General features: G+C 42.4%; 1 protein-coding gene across 1 annotated transcript; it reads right to left on the bottom strand.

Annotated features, from left to right (window-relative positions):
* Positions 1-1,967: 1,967 nt before the first annotated feature.
* Positions 1,968-16,826, bottom strand: LOC134299712 (regenerating islet-derived protein 4-like). Its single transcript, XM_062983427.1, has 6 exons — positions 16,688-16,826; positions 14,054-14,131; positions 11,483-11,577; positions 6,201-6,341; positions 5,134-5,239; positions 1,968-2,116 (listed from the first exon to the last, which is right to left on the bottom strand). Exons 1-6 carry the CDS (start codon positions 16,809-16,811, stop codon positions 2,049-2,051), a joined length of 612 nt encoding a protein of 203 aa, XP_062839497.1. The 5' UTR covers positions 16,812-16,826; the 3' UTR covers positions 1,968-2,048.
* Positions 16,827-17,313: the final 487 nt, after the last annotated feature.

The raw sequence follows: 17,313 nt of genomic DNA, 5'->3' as shown, positions 1-17,313 counted from the left end.
AGATGACACCAGATTGGGAGGGAGAGCTAATACTCCAAAAGACAGGAGCAGAATTCAAAACTATCGTAACAGATTAGAGAGATGATGGGCCAAAACTAACAAAATGAATTTCAACAGGGATAAATGCAAGATAGGTAAAGGTAAAGGTTTCCCCTGACATTAAGTCCAGTCATGTCTGACTCTGGGGTTGGTGCTCATCTCCATTTCTAAGCCGAAGAGCCGGCGTTGTCCGTAGACACCTCCAAGGTCATGTGGCCACTGGCATGACTGCATGGAGTGCCGTTACCTTCCCGCCGGAGCGGTACCTATTGATCTACTCACTACTGTTTTCGAACTGCTAGGTTGGCAGGAGCTGGAGCTAACAGCGGGCGCTCAAACCGCTCCCGGGATTTGAACCTGGGACCTTTCGGTCTGCAAGTTCAGCAGCTCAGCGCTTTAACGCACTTCGCCACCTGGGCTCCCAAATGCAAGATACTCAGGCAGAAAAAAAATGAAATGGGGGCCACCTGGCTCGACAGCAGGATGTGTGAAAAAGATCTTGGTGTCCTCGTTGTCACACCTCAGTGCTGATTCACCTTGCTCTAACACACAAACTCCACCACAGCAGACTTAAATCTTTTCTGTTTATTGAAGAAAGGTAGCAAAATGTATTAAAAAGCAGGAACACTAAGCAAAGACCACTGGCAAGTGTGATCCTAAAATACAGTTCAAGCAGTCATCTATAATAGGTAAAATCCAAAGGTAGTACAGTGAGTCCATAAGAGCTTGAATATAAAAACATCAAAAGGAACCCAAACATGGCTTGAATACATGAGCTTCCAAAATCATCCAAACACGGTTTCCTGACTGCAGCTTCCTTTCCATAAGCGAGATTGCCCTGAATGAAGGTTTCCCCGATTGCATTCCCTTTAACCTTCTTGACAAAACATTAAATGCATTCCTGTGCACTCTTGTATCGCCCCTCCTGTTTGCAATTCTCACACTAGGACACAACCTTGATCTCAACTCCAAACGGGCATGCCCAACGAGCCATTACCCTCACTCCCACTTCCATCCGAGGCAGGAGAAAGGTCGGCCTTATCGTTACTTGACTGAGAATCTTCCATCCTCCCTTCCGTTCCCTTGTCAACCTCAGCTTCTGAATCACTCACCTGGCTTTCTCCTGAATCAACAGCCCCCTCTGAGAGTAATTGAACACCTCGTTCATCCTCAGAGTCAGGCTGAGCCACAACACTGGTGAGGAGGAAGGGGAAGATGAGCCAACAATGTGATGCAGCAGCTCAAAAAGCCAATGGGATATTGGCCTGCATAAATAGTAGTGTTCCCTCACTTTATCGTGGGGGTTCCATCCCAGCACCTCCCGCAATAAGTGAAAATCCGCAAAGTAGGGATACTATATTTATTTATACATTACTTTGTTATGTGGCCTTTCTCCCCCTTACAAGCCCCGGGGAGCTAGTAAAGCCTTCCTTACTAGCACTGGCTGGATCCTTGCTCCGTGCCCGCCATGTTGCTCTGGCTGCTTCTACAGCTGCTCCAGCCAGGCCACGCCGGGAAACGTGGAGGACCCGGAAGGGGGGGTGGGACTCTGTAATGGGATATCTTGGAGATGGGACCCCAAGTCTCAACACAAAATGTATGTCTCATCTGCTCATAGTCATTGAAAAATCATTTTGTACATGATGTACATTGAGCCATCAGAAAGCAACGTCGTTACTCTCCCAGCCACCCATTTGGATAATTTTGGAAAACCTTGGGTTTTGTAATCCTGGATAAAGGATGCTCATTGATCAGCCTATCTTTGGATCCTGTGGGGAGAAGTATCCCTTTTCTTTTTTTTTAAATGAGATATTCACGGCTTTAAAAAAATCCACAATCGCAACCATATACCAGGTACAATTTGAGGCTGTGAAAATGGAGATTTTTGTGAAAAGAAGTTAAATTATTTGAACATCAAAGGCAAAATCTTAAATCACCAAGAAGTTTTATTCAAGAAAATCAAGAAGTATTACGTTTTTCTTGGAAACCGAAACAAACAGTGATGTGGATTACATGGTAGATTTACACAGATAAGCCCTGGACATGTGGCAAGAGCTTTTCTCAAATTCCTTAAACCCTGGAAGACAAAAGAGGAAGAGGGTCAGAAATCCTTGCTTCCTGATGTAACTTCTGTTACTTACAGTCAGAACCCTTTCTGTTTTATCTGGTCCTTTCTGAGGAAAAAGAGGACCCAAACTATCCTTGGATGCCTTCCCAGCCCAGTGCTTGTGCTATCGATTTATAGTTCAACAAGGACACCTAAACCAATTAAATATTTTCTTTCCCCTTTTTTCTGTGAATCCTACTGTGATGCCTCCGGGCAGCGTGAGCACTGGGAACTGTATAAGTAGATGTCCAGTATTAGAGTTCAAAGTTTAAAATCCGATAACTGAAACACACTCAAACTTCTAGGCTGTTTGAGTGGGGATTAAAGCAAGATCTGTCAAAGAGTTCCAGGGTTTAATTCCGAGGCTAGGATACAAGGCAAGGCAAAGTTGGTCGTGGTAGAGCTGATTCGCTGTCCAGGCTTGGCAGGGAAACAAGATGCAACGCGAGAGTAGCGCGCTGCAGAAACGAGAGTCGATGTGAATTCCTCAACTGACACGTTGACACCACAAAGGTCAGTCGGCGCCCAGAACTTTTATGGGACTACAATCTCCCTTCCAGCCAGGTGTCTGAACACTCTTTCCCAAGGGAAAGTGGACTAAAGTCAACAACTTGCCAGATGCAACCCTCCCGGAAAACTCTCAAGGGAACTGGCTTAATTAGCGCTTGCTCTCTCCGCTAATCTAGCGTTTTTTCTCTTATTCTGCTTCTCCGAGCGAGATGTGTCCCAAAACAATCTTCGGTCAAAAGGAGTGCTCTCTGGAGAACTGGGCTCTGGCTCAAGGGCCCTTTTAATTAACTGTGGGCTAAAACTGTCAACAGGGGACATCCGGAAGGGAGCAGAATCTTGCGGAATTGGCACAAACCCCATATCTTCTTCGGTCTGATCCATAATGGTGACGGGGTCATGACTCGGGGGTCTCTGAGACCCACATCATGATGGACCTCATTTCTTATTATGTGTGTGTGTGTGTGTGTGTGTATAAACATGTGCAGAACAGATCTGCAACAGCAAGTCTCTTGCAAAGGCAAACCCTCCCCAACCTTTTAATAGAATACTATATATACCTGAGTATAAGCCAACCCAAATATAAACCAAGGCACCTAATTTTACCACAGAAACTGGGAAAACCTATTGACTTGGATATAAGATGAGGGTGGGAAATGCAGAAGCTACTGGTAAATTTCAAAAATAAAAATAAATATAGATACCGATACAATTACATTAATTGAGGCATCAGTAGGTTAACTGTTTTTAATACGAGGGTTGTCCACAAAGTAGGTTACGTTTTTGAATTTAAGATGAATTTAAGATTAAATTCTGCCACTTGTGCCCTCAACCAGCTGGTCAGCCCTTCCTGCAGCTGTGCAGTGTCACCAAAGCACTGCATTGCCAGCCATGCCCCATTGTTGGAAACAAGGGGTTGAGGGCGCAAGCGGCAGAATTTAGTGGGGAAGGAGTTGCAAAGCTCATTCATCTCTATGGTAAGTGCCTAGATTTGAATGGCGACTATGTGAGATGTGGTATTTGGGTGTGGCTTTCAACTGCATATGGTAAATGTTTTTGCCTAACTTTGTTCCTTTTTAATTCCAAAATGTAACCTACTTTGTGGATAGCCCTCGTATTTACATAAAGCTATATTTTAAGATAATAATAAGACTTTAATAAGACTGTCCAACTCTGATTACTTATATACTCAAGTACAAGCTGACCCGAATGTAAGCCGTCCAGGACCTTCACTCGAGTAAAGTTGAGGAGGGCTTTTTCAGCCCTAAAAAGGACTGAAAAACTTGGCTTATACTCGAGTATATATGGTATATCTTCTTCCTCACTGCCTCTGCCTACATTCGTATCAGCGTTTGCTCATATGATACATTTATCATTTATTATCTATCCTACCCTTATGTGTTTGTGTGTGAAAAATATGATTTCTGCCAAAATCAGCCACAGATCTCTACCTCAAGGCCACCAACGTGAGAGAGTACTTTAAGGTGTATGACAGCAACGAAGTTTGCGGAAAAAAATTGAACAAACAGTCTTTCTCTTCTGGTTTCTTCATATTTTCTCATTTCCACTCCTACAAAGTGGGACCCCAAGAAAGCAAGAGTGGCCCTGTTATAGCTCAGCCGTCATGATCTGGCCCTCCACAGGAGACGGAGTGGAACTCAGAGGCTGATTTGGATTTTGAGGCTCTCTGGGGTTTGGATCAGAGCCCAATGACTTTGCAGATGCCTGAAGTTGTGCTTCCAGAGGAACAGCTAATTGGGGAACATTCCAATGTTAACTCAAGGCTGGATTCACCAGATGGAATTGTTGTAGGGGAGGATGTGTCTTTTGATTGGAGACAATCTATCTCACAGGATAGGAGTCAAAGAGAAGTGCTGAGAAGAAGTAATTAATAAACTTTCCCATGTGAAGCTGTGATTGTCCTGGATCTCATTGAGCAGTAGTCTTGAGGTTTCCTTAAAGGGACCTCGCTCCTTGTTTTTGTTGCGGTGTCTTGGGAGAAGCATCTCAGTTCCTGTCTCTTGATCCTTGCCTTGTTCCTGTGTCGTTTCCAGGATACTCAGTTGGAGTTTGTGCCTTGTGACTCTCGAATATACCTCACCTTGTTACTCTTGTTTCCCTGCTTTTCAAGGAATACCCTCCAAGTGTATTACAGTTGTCGTTTTGCTCTGTCTTGTCCCTGCTTTGTGCAATTCCTGGATGCTTACTGACTTGGACTCTTTGCTGGAACTATTTGAGTTCTGTTTGTGGATTACAACTTTGAAAGACTTTGAAGAACTGTCTTTTGAACTATTATGGACATTATATTATGGACAACTTGCTCTATTAACTCTTTCCGCTGTTTGCTTGCATATTTAAACTGCTTTGCTTGAATATCTGGCCTCAATGTGGTTTTCAGAGTGCTCTCGTAACTTTGTGGTGCAACAGCCCCTCTCTACCACCTTGCCCTGGAACACCTAGGGATCAGAATCATTCCTCACCAGTTCTCCTGGAAATGTAGGCACAGTGTCCTTTAATTCCCACTGAACATTGACTCCATGCTTTGAAGTTGAACGGGTTGGAATCACTCCATTGCCAGCGGCCGGTCTGCAAGAAGCAGGCAAAGAAAAACCATTTGGAGAGTTTAAATGGCAATGGAAGGCCTGAAAGCAAAGTTGTGCCTGGCTTGTGTATTGAATAAAAAGGTGTGAAGGGGGTGGGGTTCAACATTTTCAGCTCAGCTTTCCTCTGCTTTGATTGGGAAATTGCACCCTTACCTTCTTCATACCTTCTCTCTCTCCCCCCCCCCCCCCCCGTGTCATCCCCACTCCCTACCTTGAGACTGCCCCAGAGGATCCTGTGGGGTTAGTTGGGCTTCAATAGTTACTTATATGTGGTCTTTAGCCTAGATTTTAAATTGGTAAATAATTCAATTTTATAGTGGTTTTTGCATTTTTTTATTATAATTTTATTATTATTAACGAAGTCTGACATGGATGTACAGAACTGGGTACCCCTGTTACGAGCTGGTCATTGACCGTAATAAAAGTTTACTTACTTACTATATGAGGATAATGAGAAACACACAACTCTGGAGTAGGTATGCGCAAAAGTCCTTGGGACTAATTTCGACCCCTGGAAATAGCCTTCCTAGAATATGATGTTTCTGGATTTGCCATTCCAAGACAGAAACAGCAGGACATAAACACTCTTATACAGACCTTTGTGCCAAGCTTCTGATGTAAATTACTACACCAAACCCTTCAAGACTAACCCTGGCTTTTTGTTTCCAAGCTGTATGGCAAATGGTATTTGGCTTCAGGATATGTTCTCAAATGCCCTTTCATTGGTGTGGGGGGCATTTCCAGCACATATTGAGTCCACTGCAGGACAATTTACGCTCAAGGTAGACCACATTTATATCTATAGCTCTCTATAAGAGGCTGTTCTTAGGCATAAAATCTCCCTGGAAGATCCAAAATATGGTGAAAAATGCCCTCCTGTCTTCAAGATGTTATTTGAACTCTTCCAACTCTGATTCTGTGATTCAATGAAACCCAGAACTTACCTGACGGGGGTCTTGCAGTCCCACCCAAAGCTCCTTGACATTCGGGTAGCTGTGTCTGAGCATCCCCGATATCATGGCAGCCTCCGACTCACGAAGGATGGATGCCAGATGGCCACCAAGGCCTCTGGACTGACAGTCCACCTGGACAAGAAAAGACGATGTGTGATTATTAGCTTTTCTTTAACTTGTTTTGCTTTCACTTCTTTTCCCTTCTCTAAAAGATTGAGCAGCTGACTTCCATGGACTGTTTTCTAACCTTCCTTTGTGTGGAAGGAAGGAAGGAAATGAAGAGGCTAAACAAGAGGCCCCTGTGCGATTCTGTAGGGGCTCACTGCCGTTCCCGCTTATTAATTAGCCCCCAAACATGGATAAAGCTACTGAAGGGGACAAGGGACCTGATTCCATTTGATTAATATGAAGGGGACGGGGGGGACCTGATTTCTATTTGATTAATTGTCAGGGATTCCTCTTCTTCAGAAGAGGAAGGGGAGCAGGAAAGTGTTCATGAATCTGAGGGTGAGTTGGAGTCTGAGGAAGAGACTTTGCTAGTACCCACATTTCAGGAGAGGCGAAAGGAAACAGAGCAGAAATGTACTTCAGCTAGATTAGCTGCCAGAGATGCAGCTGAGTGATTAGGAACTGCCCTAGCAGCTGTGTGCAGACCCAGGGCTATAAAAGCTGAAGCAGATGCAGCCAGCTCTTGCTGGTAACAAACTGACTCTAATGCCTTCACTCTCTGTATGCCTGCTCCAAGTCTGCATCTGGATTTATACCTGTTTCTTTGTCTGAAGTACGACTTCCTGGCTTTCTTTCGCATTGTTTCACCGAGTGTACTGTACTTTATGTTTTACTGTAGTAAAGCAGTTTTCAACAGGTTTAATTGACCAAGTTACCTTGCTGGGTGGAGAGTGCAACACCATTTATAGCCAACACCATTGAGCATGTGGAAGTTCATTGAACTTTTGTCTTTATTTGTTCTCTCTTATCAGTATCTTTGTGTCTGCTACATCAGCTTGCATTTTCCCCCCTCTCTCCCACTACTCGCTTGTTATTAGGTTGACCTTTTTCCTTGTCTGAACTCTCTGTTTTGACTGGTATTTTTCCACTTCAAAGTCCTCTTGGTCCTAGCTGGTATTTTTTTCATCACTACCTGAGCCCTAGTTCTCTTCAGAAGTATGACAGAGATGAAGGGACACAACATAGTCCAGTTTTCATCTGTGAAGTTCTGGAGGATACACATAAATAGGCTTATGCAGATAGGAAGAAAATAATTGGAAATACTGAGATTTTTCCAGTATTTTTGCTTCCAAACTTCAGAAATGTAGCACTTGAGGGGATGGGGAGAGTTTACTTTTGAGAAGGAATAGGAATTATAACCACAAAGACTGTCATTTTGCCACCCTACTCTTATCTACACCTCTTGAATTTATAATCTTTCCCCAAGAAATTTCTGCTCTTGACTGGCATTAGATTTACCAGCCTTTTAACATTCAATGTCAGCTCCAGAAAACCCTTGGAAAAGTTTGTCTGAGGATTCCCTGGAAGTGACCTGAAGGTGCACAAGGGAGAATAACATGAGGGCTATGCTTCTTGTATTCTAAACATGAAATTTAAAAGAAATAACTACCAACATTTTTTCAATGAGTTGGATGGATCTAGCAGCAGGAAGAGATGTGTTGCTGCAGAAGACAGACAGTGAATAAAGTGAATGGGAAAAAAATCAATACATTTGAGATGATTTTGCGGGTCCTGTGGACTGATAAAAATGACCCATAAATTGTTGGTGTTATTATGTTGTAAGTGTGAAATGTTGAATCAAGTGTTTTTGCTGTTGGATTTTTGCAACTGTGTATTCTGGCATGCTTTCCAGCAGCACACGGGTTAATGGCAAGCCTGCTTGATTGATAGCCTGACTAGTCAATAGGTCGAGCCTTCCGGTCTCAGAAGTGCAGACCGGACATTTGTCATTCTGCTATGGAATGTGGGAGTTACCAGCAGAAGTGCTTAGCAGACAATCAGGAAAGAGAGAGGACATGCTTTGCCTTTGTTTGGGAAGCATTGATCCTATGAGCGATGGACTTCTTAGTTGTATATAGTTGTATATAATAAAGCCTTAGAACCGCTGGGATCAGCTGAATTACGACTGTGGTGTTGTTTGTCGGTGCTGCTTGTAGCCAGTAGCTTAAGCGGTCTGACAGAAGATGGATTGGTGAGAGGCCTGACTCACCAATAAATCAGGGTGGTTCGGAGCTAACCAACCCCTGACATATATATCTCCAAGAACAAATCAGGTCTGAACTCTTCCTAGAAGCCAAGAATACCAAACAGAGGCACTTTGACTGTATCAGGAGAAGAGCAGACTCAATAGAAGAGGCAATAATGCTCTACCTCTTTTGGTCTTTTAAACTGTTTTTAATGATAATTATTTAAAGTTAATGTCACTGTTGTTTTATCTTATTGTAAAACGTTGATTATTGTTGTTGTTAAATTTTAGTTTTTTGTCTGTATAGGCATTGAATGTTTATCTGTTATTATGTGGAAAGCCACTCTGAGTCCCCTCGGGGAGATAGAGTTGCATACAAATAAAGTTTATTTATTTATTATTATTATTATTATTATTATTATTATTATTATTATTATTGACACAACGACGTTGTATGACACAGCAAACAAGATAGACATGCTGGATTTCGTTTCACAAAACCACAAGTCGAACACTTCCCAAGTGTCTAGGACTGTGTGATGTATTTTCGGATGATGCTTGCAGATCCCAGCAGGGTGGCCTTTTGCAGTTGGCAGATCGTAATTTTGTCAATGTCTATTGTTTCCAAATGCCGGCTGAGATCTTTTGGCACGGCACCCAGTGTGCCCATCACCACCGGGACCACCTGCACTGGTTTCTGCCAGAGTCTTTGAAGTTCAATCTTGAGGTCCTGATAGCGGCTGAGTTTTTCCTGTTGTTTTTCGTCAATGCGACTGTCACCTGGGATGGCAACATCAATGATCCAAACCTTGTTCTTTTCCACAACTGTGATGTCTGGTGTGTTGTGTTCCAGAACTTTGTCAGTCTGGATTCGGAAGTCCCACAGTATCTTTGCGTGTTCATTTTCCACAATCTTTGCTGGTTTGTGATCCCACCAGTTCTTTGCTGCTGGCAGGTGGTACTTGAGGCATAAGTTCCAATGAATCATTTGGGCTACACAGTTGTGCCTCTGTTTGTAGTCTGTCTGTGCAATTTTTTACAGCAGCTGAGGATATGATCAATGGTTTCGTCAGCTTCCTTGCACAGTCTGCATTTTGGGTCATCAGCTGATTTTTCAATCTTGGTCTTAATTGCATTTGTTCTGATGGCTTGCTCCTGGGCTGCAAGGATCAGGCCTTCTGTCTCCTTCTTCAGGGTCCCATTCGTGAGCCAGAGCCAGGTCTTCTCCTTATCAGCTTTTCCTTCAATTTTGTCAAGGAACTTTCCATGCAGTGTTTTGTTGTGCCAGCTGTCAGCTCTAGTTTGTAGTGCGGTTTTCTTGTACTGGTTTTTTGTCTGTTGTGTTTTAAGGAGTTTCTGATTTTTGACTTCAATCAAAGCAGGTTCTTCACTTTGCTTTACATATTCTGCCAGGGCATGTTCTTCTTCTTTGACTGCTTGTTTGACTTGTAAGAGTCCTCTGCCCCCTGATCTTCTAGGCAAATAGAGCCGGTCAACATCACTGCGAGGGTGCAGTGAATGATGAATGGTCATGAGTTTTCTTGTTTTTCTGTCCATGGCAATAATGAAAAGCAGAGGAGACAATGAATCTCCCTGGAAAATTCCTCTTCTGATGTTGACAAGTCCATAGCTTTCATTTCCAACAAACAGTTCAGTTTTCCAGTGCTCCATCATGTTTTCAATGAAGGTGCCAACGTTTTTACTAATCCCGATGGCGTCCAGGCACTTGATGATCCAGCTGTGTGGGAGTGTGTCAAAGGCATTTTTGTAGTCAATCCACGTCATGTGAAGATTAGCTTTTTGGCTCTTACAGTTCTCCAGAATCATTTTGTCAATCAATAACTGGTCTTTTGTGCCCCTGCTTTTCCGTTTGTTGCCTTTCTGTTCATCTGGCAAGATGTTTTTTTCTTCAAGATAATCTTGAATTCTGTCAGCTATGATGCCAGTCAGTAGTTTAAACATAGTGGGCAGACACGTTATTGGCCTGTAGTTTCCTGGTGCTGCTCCTTTTGCTGGATCCTTTTGTATCAGGTATGTTCTTCCAGTTGTTAGCCATTCACTGATACTTCCTTTCTGCAGCATCTCATTGAATTGTTGGGCCATTTTTCCATGTAAACTAATCAGATGTTTGAGCCAAAATCCATGAAGTTGATCACTACCAGGCGATGTCCAGTTCTTGACTTTTTGCACTCGTTTGCTGATCATTTCAGTTGTTATTTCCATCTGTTCCATTTTGTTCTGTGAGAATTTTCCTTCAAACTCCTTTATCACCCAGCATTTTTGTTGTAGTTTTTATTATTTTCCCAAAGTTCTTTCCAGAACTTCATTGTTGCAGTTTTTTTCTGGCTTTATGGTTACTGTGTCTGTTGTTTGGTTCAGGCTCTGGTAGAACCGTCTTTGGTCTGATTGAAACAGTTGATTTTGTCTGTACTGAATGATTCTGGCTTCATACCTTTCAATTTTTCTGGCTGTTGCTGTAATTTGTTCTTTCACAATTTCCAAAGCTTCTTCAATTTTTCTGGTGGTCAGCCAGTACTTTCGGATCAGGTATTGCTTGATCTCAGAACTAAGAGCACCTAACCCATTAGCATTGTGGAGAATCAAACCCAAATGAAGTCTATACTGGCTCGGTCGTCGCCCAGGATAAAAAGGACCGCTGTGGATGCTGCTGATTCTGGACATCCATCGACAAGTGGGCTACGGAATCATCAAAACCCAAATGAACAGTCACAGAAGCGGCAAAAATATACAATGCCAGAAAACCGCACTATTATTATTATTATTATTATTATTATTATTATTATTATTAGAAAAGGTGAATGGAGGAAGGAAAAGAAGAAGACCCCATTTCAGATGGAAAGAAAGGAAGTCACAGCTGCCCTGGGTTTGAAAGACCATAAGGATAAGAAAATCTGGAGACTCAGATAGTTGCTAAAAGTTACTCAGATAGTTGCTAAAAGTCAACATGTTGACAAACAACCACTATTTCAAAAAAGTTATGGGGCTCCACCATGAGGCCAGAATAAACCCCATAGTCATGACGCTTGGATCTCATGGCCAAGACCCAACCAGTACTTACTTCTGCTTCTGACCATGTCTCATATGTTTGAATGACTCCATAGCAAACATCCTGATAGATCTTCCAATCCTTTGGGCAGGATGCTGCTTCAGTACCTGCCAAGGAAAGAGGAAAGAGAAGCCATGGTTTCATGGAATCCTGGAATGGATGGGGACTTCTAGGGATACTTTAGTCCAGCCAATGATGATTCCACTATAAGTATCCCTTCTGTTCAAAAAGCTCTATCGATCCTTGGAGATTTACCTGGAAGGCCTTGAGATGCCTTCAGGTTTTCTTTTTTGCCTTTGCTTTCTCATTGCAGACTTTCCAGAAGTGGTGAAGCAAGGGCAAGGAGAAAATGGGGGTGTCTTTCTACATATAAGGTTATCTGTGGATATGTATGATGGATATTAGGGATATGCAAAGCTTCGGAGCTCTGCTTTGTAATTCAAAGATCGTATGACTCGTGAATACGAATCTTCAAGTTACTACTCGGAAAGGGACCCTTCCAAAGCATTTACTAATCAAAACATAAGCCTTCAAATATTTTGGAAAGATTTGTAAAGATTTGTTGTTTCAGAGCTTTTTGTTTTTTCAGTGTAATATACTCCATTGTCCGTAATTGTCTGGGGTGGGAGGGGGAGGGGGTTGATGATTGACAAGGGCAGCTGCATGCTGTTCTTTTTCCTTGTCAGCTAGTCAGAACAAGAAAGCCAAATCACGTGGCTTTCTGCAAAGCTGGCCTACTCCCCTCAGCATCTCTCTGTGTCTTTGTGATGCTTGCAATAAAGAGAGATAAATACGTGTTCTTTGGATCCTGCTTACCTGCCAGCTTCGCTTGACATGGCCAGCATTTCACTTACAATTATGCTTATTGCGTGTAATCACTTTAATTCTTTAATGCAGACAGTCCCATTCTTCTGGCGTGAACAGAATTCTGGGAGATGCATTTTGGGAAGGCCCTGCCCTGAACTACATTTCCCAGAATTCTTCTTGCACCAGAAGAGCGGGGCTTTAAGTCTAATTGATATGAAAATGATTTAGGTTAATCACATGTGCTTAAATTGATTTCCCCCCTAAAAACCAGTTGATAGACTGATTGTTCTGAAACTTGGCAGTCTTGCTGCCCTGCTCATGTTGTCTCACTGTGCCATAATTTGAGGGAATCCCTCAAGAGTTTTAAAAACAATTTTTTAAATTGAAACAACTTTAAACAATGCCTAAAAATCAATAGATGAATAAATTTTTCTGAACCTTTGCAGGATTGATGCCCTGCTTATATTGTCTTATTGTGGAAAAATTCAACAGGATTCCTCATGGAAGTTTCCCCCCCCCCCCCATTTTTTATTCAAGTAAACATACATCTCTAAGTGTTTCTTGCATACAGTGCAATGTTTTCCAGCTACAGTAGAGTCTCACTTATCCAAGCTAAATGGGCCGGCAGAACCTTGGGTAAGCGAATATCTTGGATAATAAGGAGGGATTAAGGAAAAGCCTATTAAACATCAAATTAGGTTATGATTTTACAAATTAAGCAGCAAAACATCATGTTATACAACAAATTTGACAGGAAAAGTAGTTCAATACACAGTAATGTTATGTTGTAATTACTGTATTTACAAATTTAGCACCAAAATATCATGATATATAGAAAACATTGACTACAAAAATGTCTTGGGTAATCCAGAACCTTGGATAGGCGAGTCTTGAATAAGTGAGACTCTACTGTATTAGTATTCCATTATAATTTCTCAAATAATATATTTTCTTTAGGGAGTTACAGTCTTCTGTTTAAACAGTACACATAAAGGTATCATAGGCTCTAAATTAATATCTGTTTCCTCCTTGTCTACTGTCTGATAGGCTCCCCTATGTCCATTTTTAGATTAATTTTACATTGAGATGTTGGATCACTGATTGCCATTCATTAACAAAGTTCTCTAAAAGTTCTCCTCTTAAGAGTACAGTTATAACTCTTGGAAGTCTTTTTAAGTATTTGGGAAAAAATTAAAATGTCCTAAAATCAGTGAGTGACTGAAACTTGTCAGGGTTAAGGTCGTAAATGTTGTCTACAAGTTTGCCAACCTTCATCCTGATAGCCATAAAACTGACAGCGAAACAAACGTTGAAAGTTTCCCCATTCCCATTAATGGAACAAATCTTAATGAAGCAATTACGAAACTTTGAAGATTCAGATGACGAATTGAAATGGGATCCCTCCAAATCTTTACAAATCGAGACAAAGGCCATCCAAATCTCCAAATGACTTACTAATTGAATTTCAGCCATTTTGCACACCATTAATGGAAACGGGAGATTGGCAATTTCTATGCTTTTCTTCCATCAGATTTTAAGAATCGAAGGTTGCTAATGAAAGAGATTTTCTATCCTCATTATCTGAGCAACCCATAAGGGCAATTTTAGATTTTGGAGTATTTCAGATTTTGGAATTCTAGATAAGGGATACTTTTTGAAGCTCGTGCTGTTATTGGTTGGGATATTAACAATCCCAGTTTCAGATCTCCAAGAATTGCTTTGATGACTTCCTGTAGGATAGAGGAACATCTCAAGATCTCAGCAGAAAGGACTCACCTTGCAAGAAGAAGGAAATAATAACCGAAAAGGAAAGGAGGAATGTGTTGACTGTTCCCATCTCTACACCTTTGGAGTCTGAATAAAAGAAGGGAAATGGTTAGGAGCGTCTTGTGTGATCCTGCTTAACACCTTTCCGATTTCCCATGTATGATTGTAGCTGTCTTTCCTCACTGCTGTTGTCTCTCTACATTTGCAGGTTTTTCTGGGCATTTATATTGTCTTCTAGTGCGATTCTATGGTCAACTTCCATAAAGTCATGTTGGAGAACCTAGAGATTCCTAGAAGGTGTTCTTTCAATTTTCTTAATAAAGGGTTTCTTCTAACCCCCCCCCCCCCCCCCAGTTTTGCTGGGGCCTTGCAATCTGAAGAGGAGAATCTTAAAGAGCTGGGGATGAAATAATTAGCCTCAAAAGAGAAGGTTGAGAGGAGACATGAGAGCCATGCTTAAATACTTTGAAAGGCTGTCATAAGGAAGAGGGAGAGGTTTATTATTTCTGCTGCTCTGAAAGCTAGGACTGAATGGAGCCATGGGTTCAAATTACAGGAAAGGAGGTTCCACTAGGAGTGTGCGAATTAGCAAAAAAGTGCCATTTTCGGTCCCATTTTCAGTCCCTCCCCTACTGTTTATTGACAAATTTCCGAAATCAGGAGGGATGTTCCGTTTTCGTGCCGGTAAAATTTGGTCCATTGGCGCCAATGGAGAAATTTTAGAGTCTTGTTTCACTGTCATTTTTAGGCCTATCAGCATGAAACCTGCCTCGCTTGTAGGCCACACTTATAACTACAAACCTGTCGAGTTTCAGAACGTTCCACCAATCCACTGATTTTTGGAAAAATCTCACCCTGGACCTTCCACAGATATATAAACCTCCCTTGCTTAGTTTCCAATATACCTCACAACCTCTGAGGATGCCTCCAGTAGATGTGGGCAAAACGTCAGGAGAGAATACTTCTGGAACATGGCCAGACAGCCCGGAAAACACACAACAACCCAATCTTTAAAAGTTTTTACCATTACATATTTTAAAAAAGATTCTGGGAATTTAAATCCCAAGGGCATGCAACAAGAGGGGAGGAGAATGGGCAGAGTCAACCAGGCTTCTGGCTGGCTGAGAAAGAATGTGAGAAACACACGGACAGAAAAAAACCCCAACTCCCATCATGCGCCAGGAGGTAGGGCAGAGTCTCCATCAATTCTCACACCGTGCAAAGTGCTGCTGGGAAAGTGAGTTTCCATTTGCTTCAAGCGAACACTGGGGAGAGGGGCTTCAGGAAGGGATAGAGGGGTCTTCTGGGAAAGAAAGAAGAAAAGGAGCCCACTATTGCCTGATATGAGAGGCTGCGCACATGCCATGGTCTCCGACTCTGGTAGAATGCTACTCACCCCCATTAGCCAAAAGATCCAGCTGCTGTGATCTCTATCGGTTAAGGCTTCGGCTGCCCCCTGCCTGGCCTGTTTTCAGGGATCTGGCAGCCAGATCCCCAAATTTCTCCAAACCCAGTATCGCCAAACTGAATTGTGTTAGTGTTTTTGTGATATGGAATGAAATGTTTAATCTATTGTTGCTGTGAAAGTGTATGTGTTTTATTCCGGCAAGCATCCCAGCATCAAGAGGTTAATTGCAGCGAGCCATTATTGATTGCTGGAAGGGCAAATGACAAAGACTTCCATTTGTGCTATGTGACAGGAAGATACATCACAGGCTGTGGAATGCAGAGGAGGTGCTTCAGTGTACAGAGACTCTGAGAGAGACGAGAAGTTCCGTGTTTGATCTTGCAGATGCAAGATGTGTCCTGACAGCTTTGGTTAATTAGCATTGTAAATATTAATGTAAATAAAGCATCAGTGCCACTGGGATCAGCAGATATATTCAGCAAAGTTGTTCTTGGTCGGGGCCACTTTCGCCATTTGCAGAGTGGTCTGAGTGGTCTGACGGGTGAGCAGAGGTGAGACCTGGCTCATCAATCAGTCAGGGTTGCCAATTCCCTGACAAATTGTGCACAGCCCTAGATTCTACCTGAATATTAGGAAGAACTTCCTGACCACAAGAAGAGCTGTTCAACAGTGGAGCTCTCTGCCTTGGAGTGCGGTGGAAGCTCCTTCCCTGGAGGCTTTTAAACAGAGGCTGGATGTTCATCTGTCGTGGGTGCTTTTCCTGCATGGCAGGGGGTTAGACTAGATGGCCCATGTGGTCTCTTCCAACTCCATTATTCTATGACTCATTCTATGTTTCTTGCACATCCCATAGGCACTCCATTTAAGACCTCAGTAGATGGCTAAGTACTCCAAAGGAGTTCTGAGACCAGTGAGGAACAATGGTGTCAACCCAAGGACAACCTATGTGCAATAGCATGGATCTTGTGTCCAGCAAGGAGTGGTGACAGTGAGATAGATGACAAAAGGACATTCCAGCTGGACCTCCTCCTGGCTGGATCATCTGGACACAAATGCTGTAGAAGGTCCAGATGCTACATCTGACCACCATCGTAGTTGATCCAGGGCCATTTTAGCATATAATAGAACAGACCACTCCTGGAAGGTCTTCAATGAAGATTGCCCTCAGATTAATTGGCAAGTGTAGAGACAGCCTTCAGTGACTCAAAAGAAATGTATCACTGCAATACACTTACCTCCCTGGAGGTCTGGATATCGCTGAAGCTTCTTAAATATATAGCAATGTTTGTCGTTACAAGACACTAAATATTCCTGGCCATTTATAAGGTAGCTGGTGATGGGGTGATGCATACAATGCATAAGTTTACTCAACTGAAAAGTATATGAAGTCCATTTCAGTAGGAACGTCCTAGCTGTGAGTAATGACCAGGGAACCAAGAGATTTCAATGAGTTCTAGAATAATGGCATTCAGTAAAAACATATTTATGTTGCGTATCCTTCCTAGAAGACATTGTTCAATGACGTGGTGCATGGCTTGCATCTAGAAAATCCTGAGTTCATTTCATGGTATTAACAATGTGTGAAATGTGCATAATCGGAGAACCAACCGTAGGGATGTGCTTACTCCACAAAATCTGGGGACCGATTCCTTCATGGAATTGATTTGTGGGTCATTTCCTTCGAGACACCTCCGTGGTCTGCATCAGGAGTCATTGTTTTAGGCCTATTGATTCTTGCTCTTCCATAAGAAATGCATTTGAATTCTTTTATGGTCCTCAAATGGACCATTGAAAAGAATCTGTACTTGGACCTGGATCATTACTTCCCAGTCATGAAAGAGGACATTTCCTCACATAGCGC

Source organism: Anolis carolinensis, chromosome 5 (assembly GCF_035594765.1).
Source record: "Anolis carolinensis isolate JA03-04 chromosome 5, rAnoCar3.1.pri, whole genome shotgun sequence".
NCBI classification, from domain to species: Eukaryota; Metazoa; Chordata; class Lepidosauria; order Squamata; family Dactyloidae; genus Anolis; species Anolis carolinensis.
Note: the sequence above shows the minus strand (reverse complement) of the source record. Positions and strands in the feature narration are given on the sequence as shown.